We start from the raw sequence: 25,349 nt of genomic DNA on the forward strand, positions 1-25,349 counted from the left end.
GAACCGGCATGTACTGAGTAGAGCCTGTTGCTCACTGCCGCTCTCTCTTCACAAGTACAGCATATTATCGATATAGGAGTTATGGGAAATGAATAACTTAGCAACTTTTTTGAATGCGCAGGAGTGAACAGGAGCAAGCACTATACTTTAGGAGGGTTGAGGAGCTAACTGGCCTATCCGTCAGTTCCATACAAGGTCTATAGAAATTTTTGTAAGGCCTTGGATGTGAGAGTTGAGCTGTAACGCGTCTTAAGGTCACTTGCAGTAAGAGTGAGAATACCGTGCTGATATGATTCCCTTGGCCTTCTTGTATGTTATTGTTTGTGTGTGTCTTGAGAGAGAGAGAGAGAGAGAGAGAGAGAGAGAGAGAGAGAGAGAGAGAGAGAGAGAGAGAGAGAGAGAGAGTTTCATCATACACTTTTAGTATTAGAATTAAGAGAGGGATGAAACAAGAGATACCTTGCTAAAATAGAAAGAGGATGGCAAGAGAAGTATGAAAGAAAGTGGGAGATAGATCATTTGGGGGGGTCTATTTGCAATAGCGGAGATCTGTTGATACACCAATTTTCTTCTTTAAAGCTATCTAAAGATTTTATTATTTTTTTCTGCAAATTTAAATCTGAAGACAGAAAAGACACATAAGTTAATATACAATAAGTTGAATCAGAAGAGAATAATTCAAATTAACTGGATGCCCTGTTAAAATGTTGGCATAGTTGTGATATTTTGAACGTCACAACCCACAAGGCGCACTGGAGTCACACAGGTAAGACGGAGCGGCGCGTCTCTTTCTCACCACGACTATTTCCAAATGCCTCAAAGGTATTCAAGGGTATTCAAGAGTCTTTTTCCTGTTAATTATGTAGAAATCTTGTTATCTATAGTTATAATCGTAAAAATAGCCTTGAAAACCCGTCACTTCAAGTATAGACTATTGAATGTAGTACAGGTGCAGGCAGTATTTTGGTTTTAAGAGGGGCGCCTTTGTCCGGTCTTTTAATAGTCAGTCCTTCAAGCTGTGATTAGTTAGCTATTTTTTTTTTTTTCTATAGTTTGAAAGAGTTTCGTATGTGCGATTTCCTTCAGCCTCCCCCGGAACACTGGGCAGGCTGACAGACTCCTCCCTCCTCCTCTGTTGCGTTTTTTTTCGTATTTACAACAATCAGTTGAGGTCACGTGATACCCTCCGCTTAACACGCACATACGTCGTAATACACTAATTCATTCATATTTTGCATCGAATAAGTTAAACGTATGGAAAAAAAAAAGTGAAGAGGACCTGACCTCACAATAATCAAGAACAGAACCAGTGAGGGTCAAACAGGAAAATGGGAATTGAGTTTTAAAAGAAGAAAACTGGAATTGTTGTTGAGTTGAGTACAAAAAAAAAAACGTGTACATCGAATTTACTGCCTCATGAGTGAGATACACAATTGCCATTAAAATGAAAGTAATGAAAAGGTTGAAATATACATGAGAATATAATTGTAGCTATAAATGACCATACTAAATGTGTGATGGTTACAGGAGCGGTGCCGAGGAGGATCTGGGGAGGGTGTCCGCTGCCGCCAACATCCGCCCGGCCTCACAGATCATACCAGAACCGCCTGTTTGGGTGAGTGTTGCTTCCTGTTTATTTATTGTATTTTTTTTCTTCTATCTTTTTATATGTGTCGTATGTACGTAAGTATTTTATATCGTGGTTTTATTTTTTGCTTGTTATTTTTCTATTTATTTATCTTATTCTGTTTTGCTTCATTCGTTTATGATTTTTCTTACCTCAAAGTGCGTCTCAGCCTACCTATCGATGTACTATTTCTTTGATCTATTTTACTCATTCATAATTCCTTATTTGTTATTATTATTTGGTTGTTCAGGGAAGTATATACATAACAAGACCTTATTATATCTACTGATCATGTTTTGTTTCTCACTGAAGTTCCTATGATCAGTGTTTTTTTTTTTTTTACTCAGTTTATTGCTGTGTTTCACTCGTAATTGCTTTCATTCATATATTGCAAGCAGGTGATGAGTTTATTTAACGATTTTTTTTTTACCTAATAAAGCTCGCGTGGTCAGAATATACTTATTTCTTCCATTTATTCGTCCGTTTTACTCACAATTGCTTCATTCATGTACGGAAGCACGTTAGAATTTCCTAGCGTAAATTTTTGTTTAGCGATGTTTTTTACCCATTGAAGTTCTTGTCCACTGAAGTTCTCGTAAGACTTCACTCACTGTTGTATCGCTTTGCTAGACGAAACTGAGCATTAATAGTTGTTGTATCTTTGTGTGTGTGTGTGTGTGTGTGTGTGTGTGAATTTGCGACTAGAGTGGGTTTCCGGAGTCTGAGTTGATGGGCCTTGGAGTTCGGCGGAGAGGTCGAATTATTAAGTTTATTTCACCTCTTCAAATACACATGAAAATTATTATACACGTGAAAATCAGAGATATGGATTGCTTAATCTAAAACTGCAGATACTACTTACTGGACAGGTAAAGAATAGAAGCCTAAGGTAATTCAGGGAATATATGGGAGTTAATGAGGTTATTTGATGATTTTCACCTGTGACAAATACATACATCTTGTTTTTCTTATTGTAATGAAAGACGTGTGATATATTCTTTGTTCGACTATGGGAAACCTATTATATAAATGTTATGCTCTAATTAATTCATTGGATTAGATAACAGTGATCTTAGGAGCTATATTACATCTATAACACACACACACACACACACACACACACACCTGTACAGATAAATTTTGTTCCTGCTCGCCTCTCTTCACCAACAATGAACATAAAGAACACGTGTCACCCCCTCACAGTATCGCAGCTCCTCATTACACACGCAGCTCAAACACCCCGAAAGTCTCGCTCCTTCATGCCACAATAGGAAGTCCATTGCGTGTTGCTGACGTGATGTGATGTAAACAATCAAATACGTGTTAGAATCGAGGCATCACCATTTGTCGACATGTAAGGACACAAAGGAACACAAAGGAAGAACATGTTTATATCGGCTATCTTGTTCATCCATAACTGTTAGTGATGAGCTATAATAACTTACAGTAAGGCGAGGAATATAGTAAATCGTACACTTGTATCATCGTAATGCTGTAGTTATTATGTTGAACGTTACTAGCATGGGTTTACTGAAAGCTTTGCATGATGAAATAGTAAGAATGTATTGTGTATGGAAGCTATTGACATAACGTTTCTATTGGAGTGTCTATAGGCTAAGAAAGATACTGTTGCTTAGGTTTGGTTAGGTGCGTAAGAAAAAAAATTGTCATAGGAAATTAGGTTATGTTAAAGAGATGTGAAAAATAGTGATAGTGGATTAGATCATGTTAGATGGGTGAAAAAGGTAAAAGATTAGTTTTATGTTAGGTATTTAAGAAAAATTGTGATAGATTAGATTAGATTAGGTTAGGTTAGCTTACCTTAGGTAGGCCTACCATACTTGCTCTAACTTCTAACAAGACACACACTTATGGGAAGTTAAATGTCTTCCCAAGCTATACGTAATAAAGGGTCTTCTGTATACTGGGGTCTTCATGTAGCTGCGGCAGAGGCTCTTGGGCGCCGTGGTGGCGTGGGCGGAGGTAGGCGGGCGGCGGCATATCCTCGGCGTAGTGGGGGTGGCTGGTGGAGGGTCTTGGGGACATGCTGACAGGCGTCATGTGATCTGAAACAGGTGAAGAGGCGGCCAGGTGAGGGAAACCATTACTCAACTTCAGAAACCTTTTATTGCACATTTTAGTTTATTTTTATCTTATTTACTTTATTCTTTTTTATGTTGAGTATTTCCCAGGTCAGAGTATCACATATATCACCAGTGTATATATAAATGGTCGAACACAAACAAGTCTAAGGTAAAAGTAATGTGTCCTTACACCTGTTACTAATGAATCACCTGTGAGGATAGTGCCACAGGTGACTCACACTTGCCTTTCTACTTTAGCTTCCCCTTGACCATGTTGCAACACATCAACACAAATAATGAAGGAATCAGGCAATACATTAGAGAGTAACTGAGCAAATCAACTGAGAGTGTGTAAACTGAGCTTATCAACTGAGTATGTAAACTGACCCTATGAACTGACCTTATGAACTGACCATGTAAACTGTCTCCATAACTTCCACTGCTACAGACCCCCAAATTTCCTTGTTTCTACTTACTAAATGAAAAAAGAAAACCTTAGAAGTGTAGTGTGCTGGAGCACACTCTCATAACAATATCTAAAAGGGAAAGAGGAAGAAAAATGGAAATATTTCAGTTAGCATACAGTCGGGGAATTCTGTGTCTGATAGGAAAGGCAGGATCAGAGGGCAAAAGATCCTCGGAGGACACAGACAAAGGGCGAGGTGAGTAGGGGGACGTCCGGCCACGCAATTCCTTCAACACCACGTCAATATAAGTTTCAGATAGTTTCCTACGGCCGTGCTTGTGTATCCTTCTAACTGGCAGAATACGTGTGTTCGAAGCTTCAGTTGCACTCTTAAATGATTCTTCGTTTATGATTCGACTCGAGTTCAAGGTATCAGTGGCCTTATTTTTGTTCGCATTGCCATTAATAACCTTTAAATTTGCTGACATGGACCTTATGTCTTTGCTACATGTGTTTTTCGTAAAGTGACCTTTGTCTTCGCGAACAGCAGCGGTGGGATTCGCGTCTCCTTTATGTGATGTATGCGACAAAGAGCTATTAGTTCTTTCAGGTAATTGTCTTCTGGATGAATTGCCTCTTCCTTCACGCATACTTCGCCACTGCGCGCTCCAGAGCCTCTCATCATCTTTGGTCATGGCAATAGTTGAATTTTTATCCGATTGAGTTCTATTCATTCCCTCAGAAAACTGTCTATGGGGTGAATTAGCTCTTTCTTCACGCATACTCCTCCACTGAGCGTCCCAGAATCCCTCCGGCAACTTCTCCTCACTCTCTTTAGCCTTCAGAAAACTGTTGGATATGCGTAAAGTCAACTTGCGGCTATGTAAGGGAACAAAGACCCCACCGAAGACTAATCTGTCCCCCTGTTCACCCTGCAATGAGTCCTCGTCCGCTTCAGAGGTGTAGATCTGAAGGTGCGTCCGATTCGCTGTCTGGGTGTAGAGTATTGGCGAGGGGCGACTGGGACACACTGGAATCAGGTCATTGAGGGACGAATCTGAGGGAGTTTGGTATGCCTGACTCGTAACTTCAGGTGTGGACGTATGGGTGGCTATGTATGGGATGCTTGAATGTGTATATGGTTGTCCCTCCCCCACAGAGGCGCTATGAGTCATGGAAAGAGAAGTGGGGTTAGAATTACTACCACAACACACTAAATTATCTAACTGCGCATCATACTCACTTTGATTGCTGGACCGTCGTGGCGTCATCGTCATGTCATAATCTGGGGCGGGGACATAGGGCGTGGCTTGGGGGTAGCTCGGGTGGCCGCGGGTGGAGGAGAACCGACGGAGGGCTGGGTGGGGTTCCTGCGTCCTGTAGTTCCTCATCGAATCGTAGCGTCTCTGGAGTCCCTCAGGGTGCTTGCCTCTGCTGTACCCGTCGTCAGGGAAGTAAGGGCCGGCCAGCTGCTGCACGTTCAGAGACTTTGTAGGGATGCCCGGGGCCACGGTGGGGTTGGCTCTCATGCCCTCCACGTCTGTTGGGTCGTTGGGGCGGTAGGAGGGGTTGAGGTAGCTGAAGGGGCGTAGCTCTGGCGGCGCCGCGGGTTTCTTGGGTACTGGCGGCCTGTTGGTGAAAGAAGTGAGGTGATTAAAAAATTCTTTCATGGCGCTGCAACATGTAAAGTCATATGGCGCCGGATTATAAGATTGCACAAAAATATTACTAGTGTTAAAATCAGATGTAAAAATAACAAAAATAAGGTAGAGTTTAAATTAAAAAAAAAAAAAAAAAATAGAAATGGAATAGGGAGAGATTCTTGCAAGTGACTGGCTCCGTAACAGGTAACAAAAAATATTCTAACAAGTGTCAGTTTGTAACAAGTTCTTTCAGTCATATCAGCGGATATTAATTCTGTTACCTAGAATGATCTTCAAATGTCCCTGAATTTTGGTTTAATATAAATTCATTTGTGTATTTATTAATGTATGGAGGTCCGGGAATTATAATTGATAACTGATCGATACTCTCATGACAGTGCGGAGAGAGAGAGAGAGAGAGAGAGAGAGAGAGAGAGAGAGAGAGAGAGAGAGAGAGAGGACGGGGTGCTTACCTTTGCACAACAGTGACACGAGTGAGCATGTTGATAAAGAGATCATGTGCGTTAGGGATCTTTATTAAGTACGATAGTTATACACAAACATCACACAAAAGGTTACAGGTAAACATATGAGATTTATGTAATAACACTATTAAATGGTAAATCAGGGGCAAATGATCTAAGTCATCACAATAAATCACTCCAGATACTTAAAATACAAAATATAATGATGTAATATTCTGATTACTATAACATCTGACCCTACAAGTGAATTGCACACCAGCTTTGAAGACTCTAAACGTAATATGTATATAAACAATAATCACAGTTTTTTTTTTTTGTTTTTTCTCTATTAAAGCCCATTTGATTTTTTTTCAAATTCGGATTGCGACAAATAACTTGCACACTAACCCCGGAAATTCCTCTACAACTCTAACAATCACAGTTTTTAAAGCTCATCAGTAGTCTTATATTAATTTTGCTTGAAGATATATACTGATGTACTTCACCTCATGGCACTGAACTAACGTAAAGCTAAGTTCCCTATAGTAAATGAACACACGCCTGACCAATCACACACAATAAGATCAAAGCTACACTGGTTTGTTGACAGAATCATTGGCTACCACGTGTATGGGACTCCCACAATTATACATTCCAATTTCTCATGGAAACTATGGACCAGAGAGAGAGAGAGAGAGAGAGAGAGAGAGAGAGAGAGGAGAAGTAGCGGAAGGAAGAGGGTATAACGAGTACGAGAGTAGAAGGAAGAGGAGGAAGAAAAGAGTAGCAAAAGAATGAGAGACAGGAGGAAAGGGAGGAGGACATTAGTAGCAAAGGGAAAAGGAGGGTGAGGAACAGATTAGTAGCAAAAGAAAAAGACGGATGAGGAAGAAATTAGTAGCAAAAGGAGGAGAAGGAGGTGCCTGGTGGTGGTGTTAAGGGGCGGTGACTCACGGTATCTTGCGCCTGGGCTGCTGCTCCTGGGCCGCACGTTGACCCTCCTGCAATGCCTGCTCCGTCATCTGCGCACGCACCCTGGCCTCCGTCGCTGCCTCCGCCCGTGCTATCTCCTGAGCGTGAGCTTTTGCCATTTTCTGCGTAAAAGAATCCTGTTAGCTTCCCGTTTTCATTAAGTGTTTGGTAACCTTTGTTATGCGTTTTTTCCTCTTAAAGCCCATATTGAGAAACGCTTTGCTCTCTCAACACGACTATTTTCAAGAGCTACAGAGATGATTAGTTTGGTTCTCAAGAGTGATTTTACTGTTTCTCCATTAGATAGTGTAGAAGTCTTGCCAATTTGTCACTAAAACCATAAAAAAATATCTTTGAAAATCCGTACAACTTGAACTGGAGCCTTTTGAATGTTGCGGAGGTGCATGTAGAGTAGGTGTTTCAGAATATGGTCCTAAATTTGAATGCTTCTTTGTATGTCATTCTTAATTTCTGCGTTTTAAATATCGACGAATATTGAAAGGTTCTAGTGGAGGTTAAATTACTTGAGTTTTCAAAGTAGCATTAATGATTCCAGTGATAATGTAATAAGGATTCAACATCATTAATTAAAAAAAAAAAAATGGAATCCCAATTAGTCAACTCAGTGGCCTTTGAAACCAGTACTGGCGAGAGAACAAAGCATTATTTAGAAAGTAGGAGTCTTAACATTTGTAAATCTAGATACTTCGTTTACGGTACAGTAAAATCCCTCTCATCCGGCATTCGAGTATCCGGCAGCTTCAAGTATCCGGCACATTTTTCCCCGAGCCTTAAAATCAATGTGTACTCATAAAATCGATTAAAATTCCCGCGCGAGGCATACTTTTTCCCCTCGCCACCAGAGCGCACTGCTTCGCGCCACCCGCGGCCCACTGCACTGTGTTTACTCAGTGACTCAGTCCCGCGTGTGCACTGTTTATCGCCTGACGTCTTCATCATGCCTAAAGTTGTAGAAAAGAGGAAGCGTGTTCTGCTTACACTTAAGCAGCTGATCAGATCAGCTGCTGATTAAGATCAGCTGATCTTTGTTATGGTAAGATGCGTGAGTGTAGGGTAGTGATTGTGGACATAATTTCACTTCTATTCAAATATCCGGCAATATTCAAGTATCCGGCATGTCGGCGGTCCCGTTGATGCCGGATAAGAGGGATTTTACTGTATTATTATTATTATTATTATTATTATTATTATTATTATTATTATTATTATTATTATTGTGTGTTCATATAGTATTTCATTATAAAAGGAGGGTAAGCGTTTAGAAGCAAGACGTGTGAACATTTGTAAACCTAGACACTAGGGCATTATTTTCCGTTCCCTTGCTCTTTCGTTACGGAAGGAGAGAGTTTATTTACATTTCTGGTGTGCTCCTGCTTGACCCTCTTGTGGCGGGACTTGCAGAAGGCATTGCAGGCGCTAGCGTACTGGGACATGTTGATGAACCAGATGAAGAACACACGGAAGTACAGCACCAGGATCCAGAACATGGCACTATGGTAGCGTTCTGCGTCCACTGTCTGAAGGAGGAGGAGGAGGAGGAGCACATTAGCACTTATCCTTGTAGTTTTTCTTTATCAATTGGGAAAAAAATTGATTGTGGGGTAATGACAGTAGCGATAATGGTAATCTTTCTCGAGAATTGGAAACTCTTATGAAAGTTACTGTTACAACCCAAAAGAATCTTATTTTATTTTTTTATGAGAAATTTGACGCAACAAACGCCTATATTTTTGTCTTTAGTTCATCGCATCGTCTACACACACACACACACGCGTGCACTCACCACCAGATCCTGGATACAGAAGGCCGAGATAGTAATATCCATCACCAGAATTGTCGTAGTCACCAGCAGCCATGGGAGGTAGTAACCCCATCTCTTCCTGGCGTTACCTGTGGAACCGACACCATTTTGAAGCATCTCCATCACCACCACCACCATCATTGAGTATATCCATTATGCCTCATGCCTCAGTATAGTTAAGTAGACAAACATCCCATTATTAATCTTTTTTGCACTCTCAACACTGTTATATTTGCCATTATAAGAGAGAAAAACACTAATGGTGCATGGATAACAAGACAAACATCCCATTATTAATCTTTTTTGCACTCTCAACACTGTTATATTTGCCATTGTAAGAGAGAAAAACACTAATGGTGCATGGATAACAAGACAAACAGCCCATTGGAGACAGCTGGTGACGGGAACACGGACTAAAGAATCAGTATTTTGTCCTTCACCATTACCACCAAATTGTCATACTTCCACAACTCAGAAACTACCCAATACTAACCTTTTCTTGCATGTTAACCCAACACACTCATCCTTTCTAAGTCAACACCCACCCACTCCCACCCACACTCACCCACTACACCTTACCGTATATAAGAATAATGCCAGTGAGAATCCAGCCACAGTGAAGACCGAGGTAGATGCATTGGTAGAGGAAGTTGTCATAAGGGGTGGTAAAGGACCTCTCCTCCGGCGTGAGTGTGAAACTGCAGTTTGCCCACGACGGGGTGTCCACGCCCTTGTTATCGCAGTTCTCCTGGTCTGGAGTGTGTTGATCGGGATGTTGGGGTTTGTTGTTGTTGTTGTTGCATTGGTATGTTTAGAGAGAGAGAGAGAGAGAGAGAGAGAGAGAGAGAGTTTAGAAACGCGCTTTGCTCTATCACTAGTTTCAAATGCCTCAAAAAAAAAAAGTTTCTCCTGTTAATAGTGCTGAAATCTTGTTAATATGCCACTAGAATCACACACACACACACACAAAAAAAAAAAAAGCACCTTTAAAAACCAATGTAACTAACTAAAGCCTTTTTTTAATGTGGGGTTGCGGCGCAGAAGTGTTTCAGCATGTAAAGACTCACCAAAAAAGTAGTAAGCCCAGAATTTGTCAAAGCCAAGCGCCACCTCCGAGGGCATCTCGATGCTACACTTGTACATGCAGATGAGCACGATGTTGAGCACGCCGAACAGCGCGGCCTCCACCTGTACCACACACACACACACACACACACACAAACGGTAGATCAGTGATGTGAGCAAACAGTATACATTAACGTGAAGAATAGTGAGAGTTTAATATGAAAAGACGGGATGTTATGAACTTGACTGAATCCAATCTTGTAAACTGAGGGAATAGGTAAAGTCTAAATAGGAAGGCAAACAGAGAATACAATTTAAATAGGAAAGCGTGCATAGAAATTGACTTATCCGTACAGGAACTTCAAGAATAATGACAGTTTGCTGTTAAGAGGCTGGACATTATGGGCTTGACTCAGTCCAAAATGTAAAATGATAATAATAATAATAATAATAATAATAATAATAATAATAATAATAATAATAATAAATAAATAAATAAATGATGAATACAAGTAAATCTAAATAACAAAGCATTGAGAGGGATTCAGTTACCCACAGCAGACATAACAACATCCCGAATAATAAATAACCCACGCACTCACAGCCAGTATCAGCTGCTACATACGTGTGACGATATCAAGGGTTAGTCTTCAGAGCCCTTGATATGAGATGGAACATTATTTTGGTGTCATCATAAAGCAATTAAAGTTTTAATGAACGTAATTTGACCGCTGTGATAATACTGTTCAGTGGAGTATCAAGGTACCTCAAATTGTTAAGTTGACAATTCTCATTTTTTTTTTCGCTGAGTTTCTGGGAGCTGCATTGAACAACAGTTAATTATAATTCATTTTCTTATCATTGGCTGGTCTTTCTGACATACAAAAAAAAAAAAAAAAAAAAAAAAATATATATATATATATATATATATATATATATATATATATATATATATATATATATATATATATATATATATATATATATATATATATATATATATATATATATATATATATATATATATATATATATATATATATATATATGAGAATGTGCTTGAGTGTGTGTGTATGAACTTGAGGTAATTTGTAGATGTGAATGAGTGTTATTAATTACAGAATGTGTTTATGAGTGAATCTATAAGTGTATCTGATGTATGAGTAAGTTCATTTATGAGCCTGTGTTGTTTTGTAAATATGAGCGAGTTAATTATATAATATACTTGTGAGTGAATTGTGAGTCAGTGAATAGATTTATAAGTAATGGTGGACTGATGGATGAATCTTTGAGCATGTCTATGAGTATGAGTGAAAGATGAATCAATGAGTGAATTTATGAGTGAGGGTGGAGGGGAGAAAAAGGTTCTTGCTCAGGTGGACATCATATTCTCGGAAAAGGTGCTTTGAGAATTCATTATCTTTTATCTGCAGGACTTGATAGCACCCATACCTCACCAGAGAGAGAGAGGGGGAAGGGGGGTGGTAGGGATATTCTTATCATCATTGGGCAACACATTTGATAAAGATAAGTAATTTTTTGTGTCATTATTGTTTTATTTTACCGTGATGTCAATAAGCTTCTGCAATGGTGCCCGTGTCTGTGTTTGCATTCACTTGTAGTTACTTGTGTTCTCATGGACTTGAGGGAGGATCATAAAACTCTGTCTTTTAATACCGTGTTGTATGTGTGTTGTCTTTTCAATTTTTCACATTGTTCTGATAGTTCAATGGAGACACAATCAGAAAGACATGCAAACCTGTAATTTTTTTAAATGTTTGTGATCTCCAATATGACTACAAGAATTTTTTGAAAACTTAGATGTTTAGTCCGACTTCCATGGGTTTTTTCCCCACTCATAATGTAGAACACAAGATAAACTATCATTGCAATCATGGAAACAGCCTTGAAAACCCTATTGATGTACACTAGAATCTGCTAAATGTAATGGAGATAAGAGGTGGAAAAATTTGAGAAAACAGAATGCATGTAGCAGCTGATGTCCTTGTCACAAATTCACTACATTATCAGCCAGAGCATATACTTACACTGGTGACAATGGCAGATACATAAGTCAGCTTGTAGGGGTCACAGAAGCAGCGAGAGATGATCCCCATGGTTGTGGCGGAAGTGGTGGTGTGGAGGAGATAAAGCTGGGGAAGTTACCTGTGGAGTGCTTGGGTCTGCTGGTTGTGGTGTCCTCTTCCTCTTTTTTGTTATTTATATTTTAAAATCAATACCCAACTTTCGACACCTTATTGTTGTCTGATGTCACTGTTGGTTGCTGTTTGTAGTGATGCAAGTTTATGGCATCACTGTTTTATTTTCCCTTCCCCCAACATCTCATCAGCTGTGAACCTCCAGTGTGTACACCCGAGGTGAATGTTTCTTTTGGCTAAGTCGTAAGCACTGCAAAAATAAATAAGAACTTGTGGTCACAGTTACCTACAATACAGAAAAAAAAACAATCTGAGTTGGTACATAACATGAGCAATGAAGCTTTATTTATTATGGATTTTGTAATGAATGAATAAACTTGTTGTTCACTGCAGCTATAAGTGACTAGCTAACAGATACACTTTGAATTAGGTGATAAACTGGTTAACTAGTAAAGAAGTCTCAGTATTTGTAATTTGCTATGTTTTGAGAGAGGTACAAATAGCACAAGCATATGAAACTTTTACTCTCAAGCTGGAAATCCTTACATCACTCATTTACAAGCTTTTTAACTGTTTTAACCTTTTCACTGCGATACAAGACAACAACACCAGAAGTAATGTGCAGAATCTTTATAAGCATCTACAAAAAAGAAGCAGATTAAAAAGAATAGATCTTTCAGTTTCTACTTAGTTTAAAGATTGGAGGTGGCTGTAGAAGTAAAGATGTCTCAGATTGACTAGTGATTTAGGAAAGAATAGCAAATAGGAAAGGGTTAAATCACATATGGGCAATACAGTTCACTCCAAAATTTGCTAAGTAAAATTTTACCATAAAGTACTACGGGCTGGAATGTTGCTTGTCTGTACCACGTTCACTGAATCACTGATCTTGTCTCTGATATATCTCGTCCCAGATACTACACAGCAAAAAAAAAAAAGACACCCGTTATCTTGCCTTATCTCAACCCCCTTATCATGAGACAACTTCAGGACTAAGATTGTGAGGGTTTTCAGCTGAAATCCCCTTTAAGATAATGTTATGATTCCCTGCTTCTTGTTTGACTTACAGCATATGAGAGAGAGAGAGAGAGAGAGAGAGAGAGAGAGAGAGAGAGAGAGAGAGAGAGAGAGAGAGAGAGAGAGAGAGAGAGAGAGAGAGAGAGAGAGAATTTTTTTCTTTAGCATTACAGGAACACTAGTATATGAAATGCTTAGAGTTGGGTCAATGATATGTAAATAAATTTATGAAATTAAAATCTATATTTAGAAATATCCCATACAATTGCACAGCAACTGACCCACCATACTAAAAAATACAAGTAACAAAACATTCGTACAACAACTTTTAATCTACAACATGCAACGGATTGTGAATTAAAGCTAACAAAATGACTGAACATACATTGCACTGATGTGGTGCTTGCTTACTGCTATGGCACAAGGCTTATCACTGCACACAGGACAAAAAGTAATGCATTGCCAGGTGTCATGTATCACACACTTGTATCTGTTTCACAGAGAGAGAGAGAGAGAGAGAGAGAGAGAGAGAGAGAGAGAGAGAGAGAGAGAGAGAGAGAGAGAGAGAGAGAGAGAGAGAGAGAGAGAGAGAGAGAGAGAGAGAGAGAGAGAGAGAGAGAGAGAGAGAGAGAGAGAGAGAGAGAGAGAGAGAGAGAGAGAGAGAGAGAATCTTCATTTACCAGTAACAAAAAATTTCAAGTAGCAGCCTATGTTTTGAAAGTTTATATGAAAGGCATAAAATCTGAGCATTTCTGTGGGAAATCCTATTGTACATGACTTGTTGGGCAATGATGCAGTGATAACTAGGGTGAAGGAAGCTTAGCCCTCAGGCAAGCACTGGCAGCCAAGATGTCATGTCTTGCAGAGGGGGAGCTGATGCCTATGTCCCTCAAGTCAGCATCAGAGAGCTCAAGGAATGCATCAAGATCCACCTCCTGCTCCAGAAACACATCCAGATACTGGTCCAGGGACAGCTTCTGCAGCACCTCTGCAAGTTGGCCTGAGCCCAGGCTGAGGGTGAGGGGAGTTGAAGCAGCGGGACTGGGCTCCTGGTCTGCCCCAGGCTCGGGAGGAACCAAAGTGGATGTAGAGCGGGAGGACTTTGAGGATTTTGAAGACTTGGAAGAGGTAACAGTCTTGAGAGAGGACCCTCCAGAGCCCCCACTGTCCAGGGAAGACACCAGCACTTCATTGTCACTCTTCTTGTGGAGATGTTCCCGGCCATGAGCAGTGTGATCGCCCTTCCCCTTCAGCAAACTTCCTAGACTTCTGGCTTCCCCTGAGAAAGGAAAGTTGCTTTCAGAAAACAAGTTACAGTACAGAGTCAACATACATGGCATCTTTGACAAACTGATTGGCATTTCATGACCGATGTATGTCATCACTGCATTCTGTCAGTACCCAGGATTAAAACAGGAGAGTCTCTGCTCCAACTTAAAGTCATTATTAGAATCCTTGGTAATTTAATGATGCACTTGCCTGAAGACTGAGGGCTTGGGCCAGAGAGAGAGGAGCCTGGAGATGGGCCTCCACTCCCCATGCTCCATTTGAGAAGCCTGGAGTTGGTTGCATGGCGAGGATGCTCCATGTCACCCTTAGGCAGAATTTTGCGGCCAGGACGCATGGCCTTGGGAGCTAAGTTTGGTTTTCCATCTGTAGAGGAGATGTGAGGGGGCACCATGCTCTTCAGGGTGTCCAATACATGGATGCTATTGGCTCCAAAGTCCTGGAAAAGAGAGGTGGATCCTTTAAATAACATAGTTTATACAAGTATCTTTTGCAATTATTTCCTATCACATCTTTTGCAATTGTCTCCTGTCACACGTAATGTAACTACTACATTTGGTCTTTTGTAGCATAACGCTCACACGACCATCACAAGGGATGGGAAATGGCTGCACCCTACAGCCCTACAGTCAGATACAACAGCATGAGTCATCATACTCGATGCCTACCATAAGTGGCGGCAGGGGCACCTCCTGTGGCAGTATCGGATCGTACTGTATTGGTGCGAGAGGAGGCACCAGGCTCAGGTCTCCAAGGCTGTCTGGCTCAGGGGATGGTGGGAGTCTCTGGGGCTTCACTCTGTTGAACCTGTAAAAGATGATCATTGACACTGCAACATTATTTGATAGTGATGGTGATTGGAGGGAAGTGCAACTATTTATACTGTTTCATTTATATCTGAGTATAAGCAGGATACAATGTTAGTCATCTCCTACAAAGGGAGTCAACATACTTGTTGGAGACTCTGTTCCACCAGTGTTTGAGTCCCAACTTGGAAGATCCATCAGGAAGGTGTTTGGTTGGCTGGCCAAAGGTGGAAGGGGAGCCAAGACCCAGTGAGTTCATCTGTGAGTGTCATAAGTGTTTTTTTTATTTATAATCTTCAGCTGCTTCACTCCTAATTCCACACCCTTATCATAAAAAATGCATCACATGGAAATGTTTTTATCTGTAATATTTTATAAATTCTGGCATCTTACCTTTGATATATGGACTTCAGCAGCAATAGAAAATACAAAATTTTCAATCTAAATATGTAATTTTCCATAGATTATTGCCAAATGTCAATATGACGAAATTAATATGATGAAAACAACAAGCAGGTTGAATACACTCACCTGAGCCTCAACAAAGATGCGCATCATCTCGGTGTCCAGCATTTCAGTGGCAAAGTCATAGGCCGTGTAGCCACGGTGGGTCACCTTACCAATGTCTGCACCACACTGCACCAGAAATTTGGCCATGCTGGTCTGTCTGAAGAATGATATGAAAGTGAGTCTGTAGATACTGTCACAGCAGATACATTTGTACTCAATGAGCATTTTGCACGTGTGTTAAGCTTTGTCTAAGAAAGTCCTGAAGACCAAAAAAAAAATAAATAAATAAATAAATAAAAAATAAATAAATAAATAAATAAATAAAAAATAACAAGAAAGAATCTACTACTTTTGCCTTGTTTTGTATGCAGAACAAAACTGCTGAGGGAGGAATAAACAACTTCCTATCCTTGTTATGTAGAATAGCTTTGCTAGAACATGAATTCTAAAATATCCATGTTTCAGCAACTCCAACATAAAATGAGAGTATGTACATATGAATTAAAACCTTAAGACAAGTAAGCTGTGTCATAGGATGAAACAGCTGCCCACCTGTGGTAGATGGCTTGCATTAAAGCAGTCCACCCATTTTTGTGATCCTGGGCATCCAGATGAGCTCCATACTGCACTAACACCTGTGCTACCTGCTTGTGCCCCATCATTGCTGCAACCATCAGGGGGGTGGCACCATCTGCTGTAGGCACTTGGCACTGGGTTGGGTCAGCTAACAGTATCTCCTGCACTGCTTTCAAATCCCCACGGCGTGATGCATCCATGATGTCACACAGTGCGCCTGAGGTCATAAGGGTTAGGTGTTGGAAGCTGGAGGGCACTCATGCAATCTGACATTTGCAGTTAATGCTAATGTGGCATAAATATCAAAATATCCAGCAACATAATATACAGAAAAAGAAAAAAGAATACTAGGAAAGAAAATTACCTTTTTTCTTGTGGTGACTAGTTCTTTCCTGAAGGCAGTTTGAGATGTCAGTCCTATTGCAAATAGTGGCCACATCTAAGGCAGTGATATCACAGGCACTGAGGGCGTTGGGGTCAGCTCCTCGGTCCAGCAGGATCTGTGCAGTGGACAGACTACCACCCGCAGCACTGAACATCAGGGGAGTGATACCTGTAAGAGTTATTGAAGCTGACTTTAATGAACTGATGTCAGTCTGGAGTGACAAGTTTATCAAGAACTCTTTTCACACACGAAGTCTGGCCTGTACCACCTTGCAACACAAGCCTGCATGCAGATAAGCATGCCGGCACATGTCTGGGTTCTTACTTGTGCTTGGAGTGGCTTTGTTGGCACTGACTCCCTTATCGAGGTAGAGGCGCACCAGGGCATCATTGCCATGCTGCGCTGCTATCATGAGTGGCGTCACCTGGCAGGTGGCAATGGATGGCTCAGGATCAAAGTCAGCATTAGCATCGATCAGCTCTCGTATTGTGCCCATGTGTCCGCTGACTGAGGCCAGCATCAGTGCTGTCATCCCTAGCAGAGGAGTAAACATAAAATGAGTCATCTGAATTTATATGATAATCCCATCTGACAGGAGGTTATTCAATGTGATGAGAAGAATTTATAATTTTTCTCACCTGCACTCTGAATGTTTTTTTTTTTTTTTTTTTTTTAAGAGGGAGGTACATTACCAACAACATTCCTTAGCTTAGACTCACCCAGCCTGTTACGCCTGTCGACAGCTGCTCCAGCCTGTACCAGCAGCACCACCACATCCATGTGGCCGTGTCTGGCCGCCTGCATGAGGGGCGTCCACCCCAAGTTGTTGGTTGCCTCACAGTCTGCTTGGTGTTCCAGCAGGAAGGACACCAGCACCTCGTGGTCATTGGCAGCAGCAATGTGCAATGCTGTGTTGTTGTCATAGTCAGGGCAATCCACATCAAGACCTGTCAAGATGAACATTGTCACTATAAGAAAAATGGCTTGTTATTTCTACTGCCTTCCTGGGACTGATGTATTGGACTGGTCTCATAAAACAATAGTAAACACGTAATAGGATTATTATTAAAAAAAATGGCCCAACACCTGCTCACCGGCATTTAAAAAACCCTGCACACTGGTGAGGTCCCCCTGCTCTGCCGCCCGGTGGAAGGCCTGCACAGGATCGGCATCCATGATGTGGCCCTAGCCTCTGCCTGGCCTGGGTATAGCAGTTACCCAGGGCTTCTCGGGGACCCATTGACTCACAAAACCTGGAAGGGAAAGAATGAACGGCAAGGATAAATTAAATGCACATCGACTTATAGTGTCATATATTTAGTGATCGATTTCGGCAGTGAACCAACTGACACTACCCATCAATTAAAACTCAATGAAAACACACTTTATGATATATCCTTCCCTTCTCCCCCACAAAATTATGCAGAATACGAGAATTTCTCACTTTGTCTCCTCATTTTTAAGTTAAACCGAATCAACAAAAAAAAAAAAAAAGACCAAATACAAACAACTCCGGTCTCCCAGGTGGTGAGCATAGAGTATATTACCCGCCAGGAGGTACAGAGGCACAGGGGCAAGGCAGGGTAGTGGTGGTGGTGATAGAAGAGTATTGTTCGGCAAGCACGAGACGGGTGTTTGTTTTGGTTCGGCTGGCGATCTTAGTCTTAGTGCGGGAGGTGGATGGACGGATGAATAGATAGACAGATATATTTGTTTGCTTGATAGATAGGTAGGTAGATAGATATATAGGTGGATAGAAAGTCAGATAGATAATTAGTTTGTTCTCTTGATAGGGGAGACATTGCGAGTGAAGTTACTGATGTGTTACTTATTTTTGAGGAAAAAAAAAGTTTCGGTAAGATTTTGGTCTATTTTGTATCAATCTGTTTTTCGTTTTTAGTACAAAACATTAGTCTCTGACGGGGGGTTGGGTGGTAAAAAAAAAGAAACTAATTTGTGAAAAAAAACAATATGCAGATTAATTCAAAAACTATCAGAAAACGAGTTTCTTTCAGAATAGAGAGACTGGTGAAATCATGGGTGAGAGTAAAAAAAGATACCAAAAATATAAAGAAATAGATATTTAAATGCATAAAGAAATATATGAACAAATTACTTACTAAATTAATGAATAAATTAATAGACTAGTGGATGAATTAATGACTAAACCAAGGCATAATATAATAATTAAGGAGATGAATTGATTGATTGATAGATACTGTAGACAGACTGAATGGTTTATTGTTGTCTATCTGTGCAGTACAATAATGGTAGCTCTTCCAAGCCAGGCAGGAGAGAAATATAACCACAATGAAATGTGTACAAATTTAAGTTAGTGTCCCCTTTTATGCTAAGCTGCTATAAGTGTTACTGTGTATGTTCCTCATATCCTTTATAATTAGAAGTGAAATGTTTTAATAGTTTATTATTTCCATGAAAACATGTGTGACTTATTAATGTGACTAGTTAGTGTGATATACCGACTTAGCATCAAACTCTATGTAAAGCCTCGCGTCGATGCTCACTATCATAGTTAACGGTGCGGTTCCCTCACTCACAAGTCATAGCTTACAGGCGTCACTCACTCTGTGGACGCACGGGCAGGTGACCGAGGTAGATATGCTATTTTTTGTTGTAGAAACTCAAAGTCACAGTGTCAAGTTGATTTCAAATATTGTCTGTTAGTATTGTAATATGTTGAGAGTGTTTTTGTACCAATGTATATGTTAGTTTATGAGAAATTGAGACCGATAACTTGTTGGCAGTTCTTACGGTCACAGTTAATGTCGGAGAGAAAATTGCCTTTCCTCGACCCTACGATGAGGGGCGTGATTAGTAAAATAGATCACCTAATAGCTGGACAAGACCTGTCAGTGCGGCTACAATAGGTAATTAGGAGGAAAAGATATGCCATCCATATTATAAATCAATATTTTTTTTATTTACCATCTAAATTGCAATCATAGTCGAAATGAACGTTCTTAACATAATCAAATGTATTTTAAAGGAAAAAAACAACATCATTATATCTATATACACGTTTTTACATTGAAATACAAACACACATTTTTTTCTACTGTAAAAATATTAACATTGATCACTTATTTACCACTACTACTACTACTACTACTACTACTGCAACAGCATCGGCAACAACAATAACACGCACACACAAATTCTCTCTCTCTCTCTCTCTCTCTCTCTCTCTCTCTCTCTCTCTCTCTCTCTCTCTCTCTCTCTCTCTCTCTCTCTCTCTCTCTCTCTCTCTCTCTCTCTCCCTCCAGTCAGAGAGAAGGGAAAGGGTGATGATGGCAATGGTCTCCTACAAATGAAGTAACGTTCAGCTTGGCTCTTTGAAGACAAAAAAGTGATTATTTACATTCTTATATATGCATCAACAATGTTCCTTGGCAAAGTTATGGAACTCTTAATCTGACTGCTTATTAAGTCATTATATCATTATTTTTATTGCAAAGTAATGTCAAGAGAAACAACGATTAATAAATTAAGATTGTTGCATGAACAATGGGAACGATGTGAAGGAAAAAATGGGATGATGTGATTTCCTTGATATTATTGTATGTCACCATATATCAAAAGTGGAAATATATTCATGACTAAGAAGTATTTCATTATATCACAGTATATACCATTAAAAACTGTTAAAATATATTCAAGAATAATTAGATAACAAATTCCTTAATTAGAGTAAAAATAATTATTCAAAGCTCCACTTACAAAAAAAAAAAAATATTAGTAAATATTTAAGTTAAAAAGTTAAAAAGTAAAAGTGAATAGAGAAAAAAATGTTAGGAATATTGAGTTATATATTTGGGAGAGAGAGAGAGAGAGAGAGAGAGAGAGAGAGAGAGAGAGAGAGAGAGAGAGAGAGAGAGAGAGAGAGAGAGAGAGAGAGAGAGAGAGAGAGAGAGAGAGAGTGTAGGGGAGGGGAGGGGAGGGGGGGAGGAGTGGAGAGGAGAGGAGAGGACGGGAGGGGAGGGGAGGGGAGAGAGGAAAGGAGAGGAGAGGAGAGGAGAAAAGCATTAGTGAGCATGGAGGACACAGGAATACTCACAGTAGGAGCAGGAGGAGTTCACGCTGTGCCAGCCAGAGTCAGTGCAGGGGACATTATAGGAGTAGACATCGGGCGACACGTGGTGCTGCGACAGGCACACCACCAGCAGCTCGTGCCCTGCCGTCCAGATCCTTTGGTCCCAGTTGGCGTGTCCATTGACCGGGTACAGCCTCTCGCGGCACACTGGAGGATTTTAGGATTACGTAGGATCACTGGAGGATGGGCCATCAACTGTCAGTGAGGGAGGGTTGGAGGAGGTCGGGAAGCCAAATGACAAAATGATGTGGGGTGTCACGCAGGCTCAAGTGTATCTCATTCTCCTATGGCATGTTTAATTCCTGTTATTTTAATTATCTGCTGTTTGTCTATTGATACACAACGCATTTCTTGAGCGATTTCCTCGTGAGGTTTCCCTGGTCCAATTTTCTGTAAGTGTCCTCACCGTTGACGCAGGGGTCAGGGTTGGCCCAGCCGTCGGCGGTGCATATGAAGTCACTGATGTTGAGAGCCTTGTCAAAGGTAAGGAGGTCCTCAGGGCAGGCGCGTGTCACCACCTCATCCACTCTCCACACGCCTGGCTCCTCTTCCTCTATTGCTACGCCCCCCAGGTCTTCTTGCAGACACACTGTAGGAGGGGAAGTGGGTCGTTTAAGACAACGACAACAACAATAGTAGCAGCAGCAACAAGACTAACAAAAAACAATCTCATGGTATTAATTTTCAGTAAAGCTCACATTCTCATCTTTAATATTAGACTCGCATTTCTCGCAGCCTACCTTTTACACAGGGGTCAATGTTCTCCCAGCCCTGGTCGGTGCAGGTGACGAAGGTGTTGTTGAGGTGCAGGTGGTCAGTGCTTCGGTAGCCAGCAGGGCAGTCAAGCGTCATGTTGTCCCCCACTCTTCCTGGTCCTCGCTCCTCCCACTTGACAAAAACATTGCCAAAGTCTGGCTTCTCCGTGCACACTGACAGAGAGAGAGAGAGAGAGAGAGAGAGAGAGAGAGAGAGAGAGAGAGAGAGAGAGAGAGAGAGAGAGAGAGAGAGAGAGAGAGAGAGAGAGAGAGAGAGAGAGAGAGAGAGAGAGAGAGAGAGACCTTTGCTATTAAAAAGAACTGTAATATAACATGGATTCAGAAAAGAGATATCAAAATTAATTCCCTTTATTTATTTAGGTGTTTTCTCATCGTATTCCTTCACCTGCATATATACAAGAATTATTCCCTTTATTCAAGCAAAGCCCCTGTTATAACTTTCTCACTTACAGATAGAAGAAATAAGAAAACGATTCCTTTTAATCTTTTTAACCGGATCAGATCCTTTGTTATGACCGTTTTAAACTCAGTATTTTAGCAGCAAGTCGAACGGGCTTTATTTCATTACATTATTAGTACTTTAGACCAATTTCTTGACATGTAAAAGCAGTATAACCAGACCCCTTGCTAGAACTCACCTCTAACACAGGGATGAATGACCCACCAGCCCTCCTCCAGGCACTGCACGGTGGTGGTGGTGGTGGTGAGGGTTTTATTACTGTAGTGGTCATCGAGGCAGTCCACCTCTACTTCTGTATCCAGTATTGCTAGCAGAGGTTCCCAGTTTATGTTCATGGTGGCTGCGTCCGGGTCCTCCACGCACGCTGCAGGAAGTGTAACCCTCTGAATCCTTTAGCTTTTTTAATATTCGTATGTGTGCAACTGCAAACATCTTTATATCCTTCTAAAGATTCGGCATAGAGACCATACCATTATCAAGACTCTGAGATAAAGAACTGTGTCAAAAACTAAGAAGCTCTGCACAATTAGTCACTCATATAATTTTGTATAATTGTTCTCCTGTAAAGCTTCGGATTCTTAGTCTCTCGTAAAGCTCCACACAATCAGCACCTCTCATAAAGCTTCACCGTTAGTCTCCCGTGAAAGCATCACTTACCCTGAACACACTCATCCAGGTTGACCCATCCATCTAAGGTGCAGGTGACGGTGGTGATGGAGGAGTCCAGGCTGTCATTGTTCCGATAACCTTCTGGGCAGTCGAGGATCACTTCCTGGGTCACCCTCCCCCGACCTCTGTTCCCCCAGTCAATAGGCGCGTTCCCAAACTCTGGGATCTCTGCACACACTGGAGTGGGAAGACTCTGGTGAGCAGGGCAAGGCATTTCTTGTGATGTTAGTATGGCAATGTAGACTGTGCAAGGTGATGGTGTGTTCTGAGGTGTTAGATTAACAAAGTTTAATTTAAGTGCCTGTAGAGCCACCTTGAATGCTGATCCCTGCCTAATTTGCCTTGCTTAATGAAATTGCAAGTAATAACGAATTTCAGAGACAAAATTTCAGTTGAGTGCCCAATTTACGCACTGAAGATTGTAAGTTTGATTCTGGCTAACTGTAGTCCAGAACACAAGGGAAGCTGTAAGATGTCAGTGGGCCTGCACGTGGCAATCTTGTGGATATATATGGCAGTCCCAGCCCTAGAATTTATTGGTGGAAGAGGTAGTGGGCTCCCGTAAATGCAGTTAGCTCTGTATGATTCCTTTTGTTATGAAAGCTACTCAGTTTTCCAATATCCTGCCATTCGCTGAAGACCTTCCTCACCTCTGACACAGGGGTGTGGAATGAGCCAGCCGTCCCCCGTACAATGTGCCAGTGTGGTGGTGTTGATCAGATTCTCTTCGTTGTAATGGTCCTCAAGGCAGTCCACGGTCACCTTGCTCATCATAACGTCCACCAGTCCAGATGGCCATGCTATGTTCAGACTGGCAGCGTCCGGGTCCTCCTCGCAGCCTGGGGTGTGGGTGGGGTGGTGAGAATGGGGTGAGGGGGACGGAGATATGGAAAAGAGGCATGTAGTAAAATTTTTCATTGTTTAAATTTCCTGAACAATTGTCAACATGTTCCTGACTTTGCAAATGTGAAAAGAAAGTGAAAAATAGTTTTTGAGTTAGGTGACATCACTTCAAATCTCACATAGTCCTTGTAAGTCACTCTATTTTTCCCTCCACTTTCCTTAATTATCTGTGTCCATTTTTGCAAATATGAATACTTAAAAGTGTACCTCCTGGACGAGAGAGAGCCACTTTGAGTCCCACACAGTCATTGCAATTCACTAATTTTTCATCTACTTTCCTTAAGCGCTTGTCTACATTGTTGTAAAGATGATAAATAGCAAAAAGTTTAATTCCTGGATGAGAGGATCTCACTTGGAGTCCCTACACAGTCCTTGCAACTCACACTTCTTGCAGGTGGTGATAGTCTTCCACCCCCGGAGATGCAGCCCACTGTAATGGTGGTGAGGGAGACGTTCTCACTGTTGCGATGTTTGGCAGGGCATTCCAATATCACCTCATCCCCAGGCCTCCCCGGCTCCCTCTCCGGCCACTCCATAATCACAGTGCCGAAGTCTGGAGGATCCCTACATGCTGAGGAATTGAAAAGAGGCGAGACAGTGACAGGATCCATCTTTTTGGAATGAAGCTTGAATCTTGTAACACATTTTTTGATCTTTGGCTGTTTGAATTTGAAGCTGTGAAGTATATAAATGCAAACTGGTAAAAATCGAGAAAATATCCATAATTTGCAATGACGTTTGAATCTGGTCACGTTTCCTTTGATCTTTTCCTGTTTCAATTGATTTAAAAAATCTGTGGAGTATATAACAAATGGAAGGAAGGAGACATCGAATAAATATCTATCGTTTTTTTTTTAATAATATTTGGTGATCTTGTCAAATATCCTTTGCTGCTCTTTGCCTATTTCCAATTATCTGATAGAAGAAGTTGTAGAATATGACAAATAGAAAAAGGGAGATAAAGAGAAAAGGTTCATCGTTTCAAATTTCCTTAGCGAATCTTTTCCCATTTCTATTTATTAGAAATGAAGAAGCTTGAAGCATGTAGTGAAGGTTTGCATATACACACACACACACACAAGAAAAAAGAACAAGAAAGTCAGATCCACAAAAGTTAGCAGGCATTTCTTGTCCTTCCATTAATGGGAAAAAATAAGTTTGGAAATTGTGGTGGAAGGATCTGTTGGCGCACAAGAAAGGGTTCCTCACACAGGATGCAGGGGTTGGGTGGCCAGCCAGCCATCAGGCGTGCACACGGCGGTGATGGTGGTGTCGTTGAGGGACTCGTTATGGTAGTGACTCGACCTGCAGTTGATGGAAATCTCGTCGTCCAGCCTTCCCGGTGCTATGGAATCATTCCACAGCGCCTTATACTGCGTCAGGTCCGGGGCCACGAAACACACTGGTGACAAGAGAGAGAGAAAAAAAAAAAGAAAGATCAAGATTTCGAGTATTTATGAAAGAAGAAAGCAAATGTATAAAGGGAAAAAGAAGATTAAGACTTCAGAGAATGAATGAGAAGATAAATCACAAAAAGAAATGCATGAAATAATAAAAAAGAATATATAGGACAATAGAAAATGAATACCACCACCAAAACCCACAAG

At 41.0% G+C, this 25,349-nt stretch overlaps 4 protein-coding genes across 6 annotated transcripts in view; 1 reads left to right on the forward strand and 3 right to left on the reverse strand.

The window, feature by feature from the left end:
• The first annotated feature begins 289 nt into the window (after positions 1 to 289).
• LOC135089468 (uncharacterized) overlaps positions 290 to 25,349 on the forward strand; it is a 120,634-nt gene continuing 95,574 nt past the window's right edge. Inside the window, exons 1-3 of the mRNA XM_063985049.1 lie at positions 290 to 309; positions 717 to 822; positions 1,528 to 1,615. Of these exons, the coding sequence (XP_063841119.1) occupies positions 290 to 309; positions 717 to 822; positions 1,528 to 1,615 (214 nt within the window). The remainder of the gene's footprint in view (positions 310 to 716; positions 823 to 1,527; positions 1,616 to 25,349) is intronic.
• On the reverse strand, positions 2,383 to 13,193 carry LOC135089782 (uncharacterized). 2 transcript variants are annotated; one of them, XM_063985817.1, is made up of 9 exons: positions 13,072 to 13,193; positions 12,132 to 12,492; positions 10,086 to 10,206; positions 9,598 to 9,771; positions 9,001 to 9,107; positions 8,573 to 8,734; positions 7,179 to 7,318; positions 5,361 to 5,746; positions 2,383 to 3,693 (listed from the first exon to the last, which is right to left on the reverse strand). In XM_063985817.1, exons 2-9 carry the CDS (start codon positions 12,198 to 12,200, stop codon positions 3,524 to 3,526), a joined length of 1,329 nt encoding a protein of 442 aa, XP_063841887.1. In that variant the 5' UTR covers positions 12,201 to 12,492; positions 13,072 to 13,193; the 3' UTR covers positions 2,383 to 3,523. The 2 variants fall into 2 exon arrangements, with proteins under 2 accessions (XP_063841887.1, XP_063841888.1); XM_063985818.1 differs by lacking the exon at positions 13,072 to 13,193 and adding an exon at positions 12,768 to 12,792.
• Positions 13,480 to 18,516, reverse strand: LOC135089780 (ankyrin repeat and SAM domain-containing protein 6-like). Of its 2 annotated transcripts, none has more exons than XM_063985813.1 (11): positions 18,371 to 18,516; positions 17,918 to 18,076; positions 17,543 to 17,770; positions 17,148 to 17,357; positions 16,803 to 16,991; positions 16,415 to 16,655; positions 15,884 to 16,019; positions 15,499 to 15,611; positions 15,215 to 15,353; positions 14,739 to 14,985; positions 13,480 to 14,538 (listed from the first exon to the last, which is right to left on the reverse strand). In XM_063985813.1, exons 2-11 carry the CDS (start codon positions 17,997 to 17,999, stop codon positions 14,063 to 14,065), a joined length of 2,061 nt encoding a protein of 686 aa, XP_063841883.1. In that variant the 5' UTR covers positions 18,000 to 18,076; positions 18,371 to 18,516; the 3' UTR covers positions 13,480 to 14,062. The 2 variants fall into 2 exon arrangements, with proteins under 2 accessions (XP_063841883.1, XP_063841885.1); XM_063985815.1 differs by having other exon boundaries at positions 18,332 to 18,472.
• Positions 20,787 to 25,349, reverse strand: part of LOC135089785 (complement factor H-related protein 4-like) — a 4,848-nt gene continuing 285 nt past the window's right edge. Inside the window, exons 2-8 of the mRNA XM_063985821.1 lie at positions 24,126 to 25,144; positions 23,490 to 23,678; positions 22,828 to 23,016; positions 22,349 to 22,534; positions 21,675 to 21,863; positions 21,341 to 21,523; positions 20,787 to 21,081 (exon numbers count right to left, since the gene is read on the reverse strand). Coding sequence (XP_063841891.1) covers positions 20,867 to 21,081; positions 21,341 to 21,523; positions 21,675 to 21,863; positions 22,349 to 22,534; positions 22,828 to 23,016; positions 23,490 to 23,613 — 1,086 coding nt within the window. The 5' untranslated portion in view covers positions 23,614 to 23,678; positions 24,126 to 25,144 and the 3' untranslated portion in view covers positions 20,787 to 20,866. The remainder of the gene's footprint in view (positions 21,082 to 21,340; positions 21,524 to 21,674; positions 21,864 to 22,348; positions 22,535 to 22,827; positions 23,017 to 23,489; positions 23,679 to 24,125; positions 25,145 to 25,349) is intronic.

Source organism: Scylla paramamosain, chromosome 33 (genome assembly GCF_035594125.1).
Source record: "Scylla paramamosain isolate STU-SP2022 chromosome 33, ASM3559412v1, whole genome shotgun sequence".
Classification (NCBI taxonomy): Eukaryota; Metazoa; Arthropoda; class Malacostraca; order Decapoda; family Portunidae; genus Scylla; species Scylla paramamosain.

Coding starts and splice junctions, on each gene's coding strand:
- LOC135089780 (XM_063985813.1), bottom strand. CDS start 17,999: ATGGATGCCGATCCTGTGCAGGCCTTCCACCGGGCGGCAGAGCAGGGG. Junction 17,771..17,917: donor GCAGGGTTTTTTAAATGCCG/GTGAGCAGGTGT, acceptor TCATCTTGACAG/GTCTTGATGTGGATTGCCCT. Junction 14,539..14,738: donor CCCAAGCCCTCAGTCTTCAG/GCAAGTGCATCA, acceptor TTCCTTTCTCAG/GGGAAGCCAGAAGTCTAGGA.
- LOC135089782 (XM_063985817.1), bottom strand. CDS start 12,200: ATGGGGATCATCTCTCGCTGCTTCTGTGACCCCTACAAGCTGACTTAT. Junction 10,207..12,131: donor TATCTGCCATTGTCACCAGT/GTAAGTATATGC, acceptor TGTGTGGTACAG/GTGGAGGCCGCGCTGTTCGG. Junction 9,772..10,085: donor CTGGGCTTACTACTTTTTTG/GTGAGTCTTTAC, acceptor AACACACTCCAG/ACCAGGAGAACTGCGATAAC.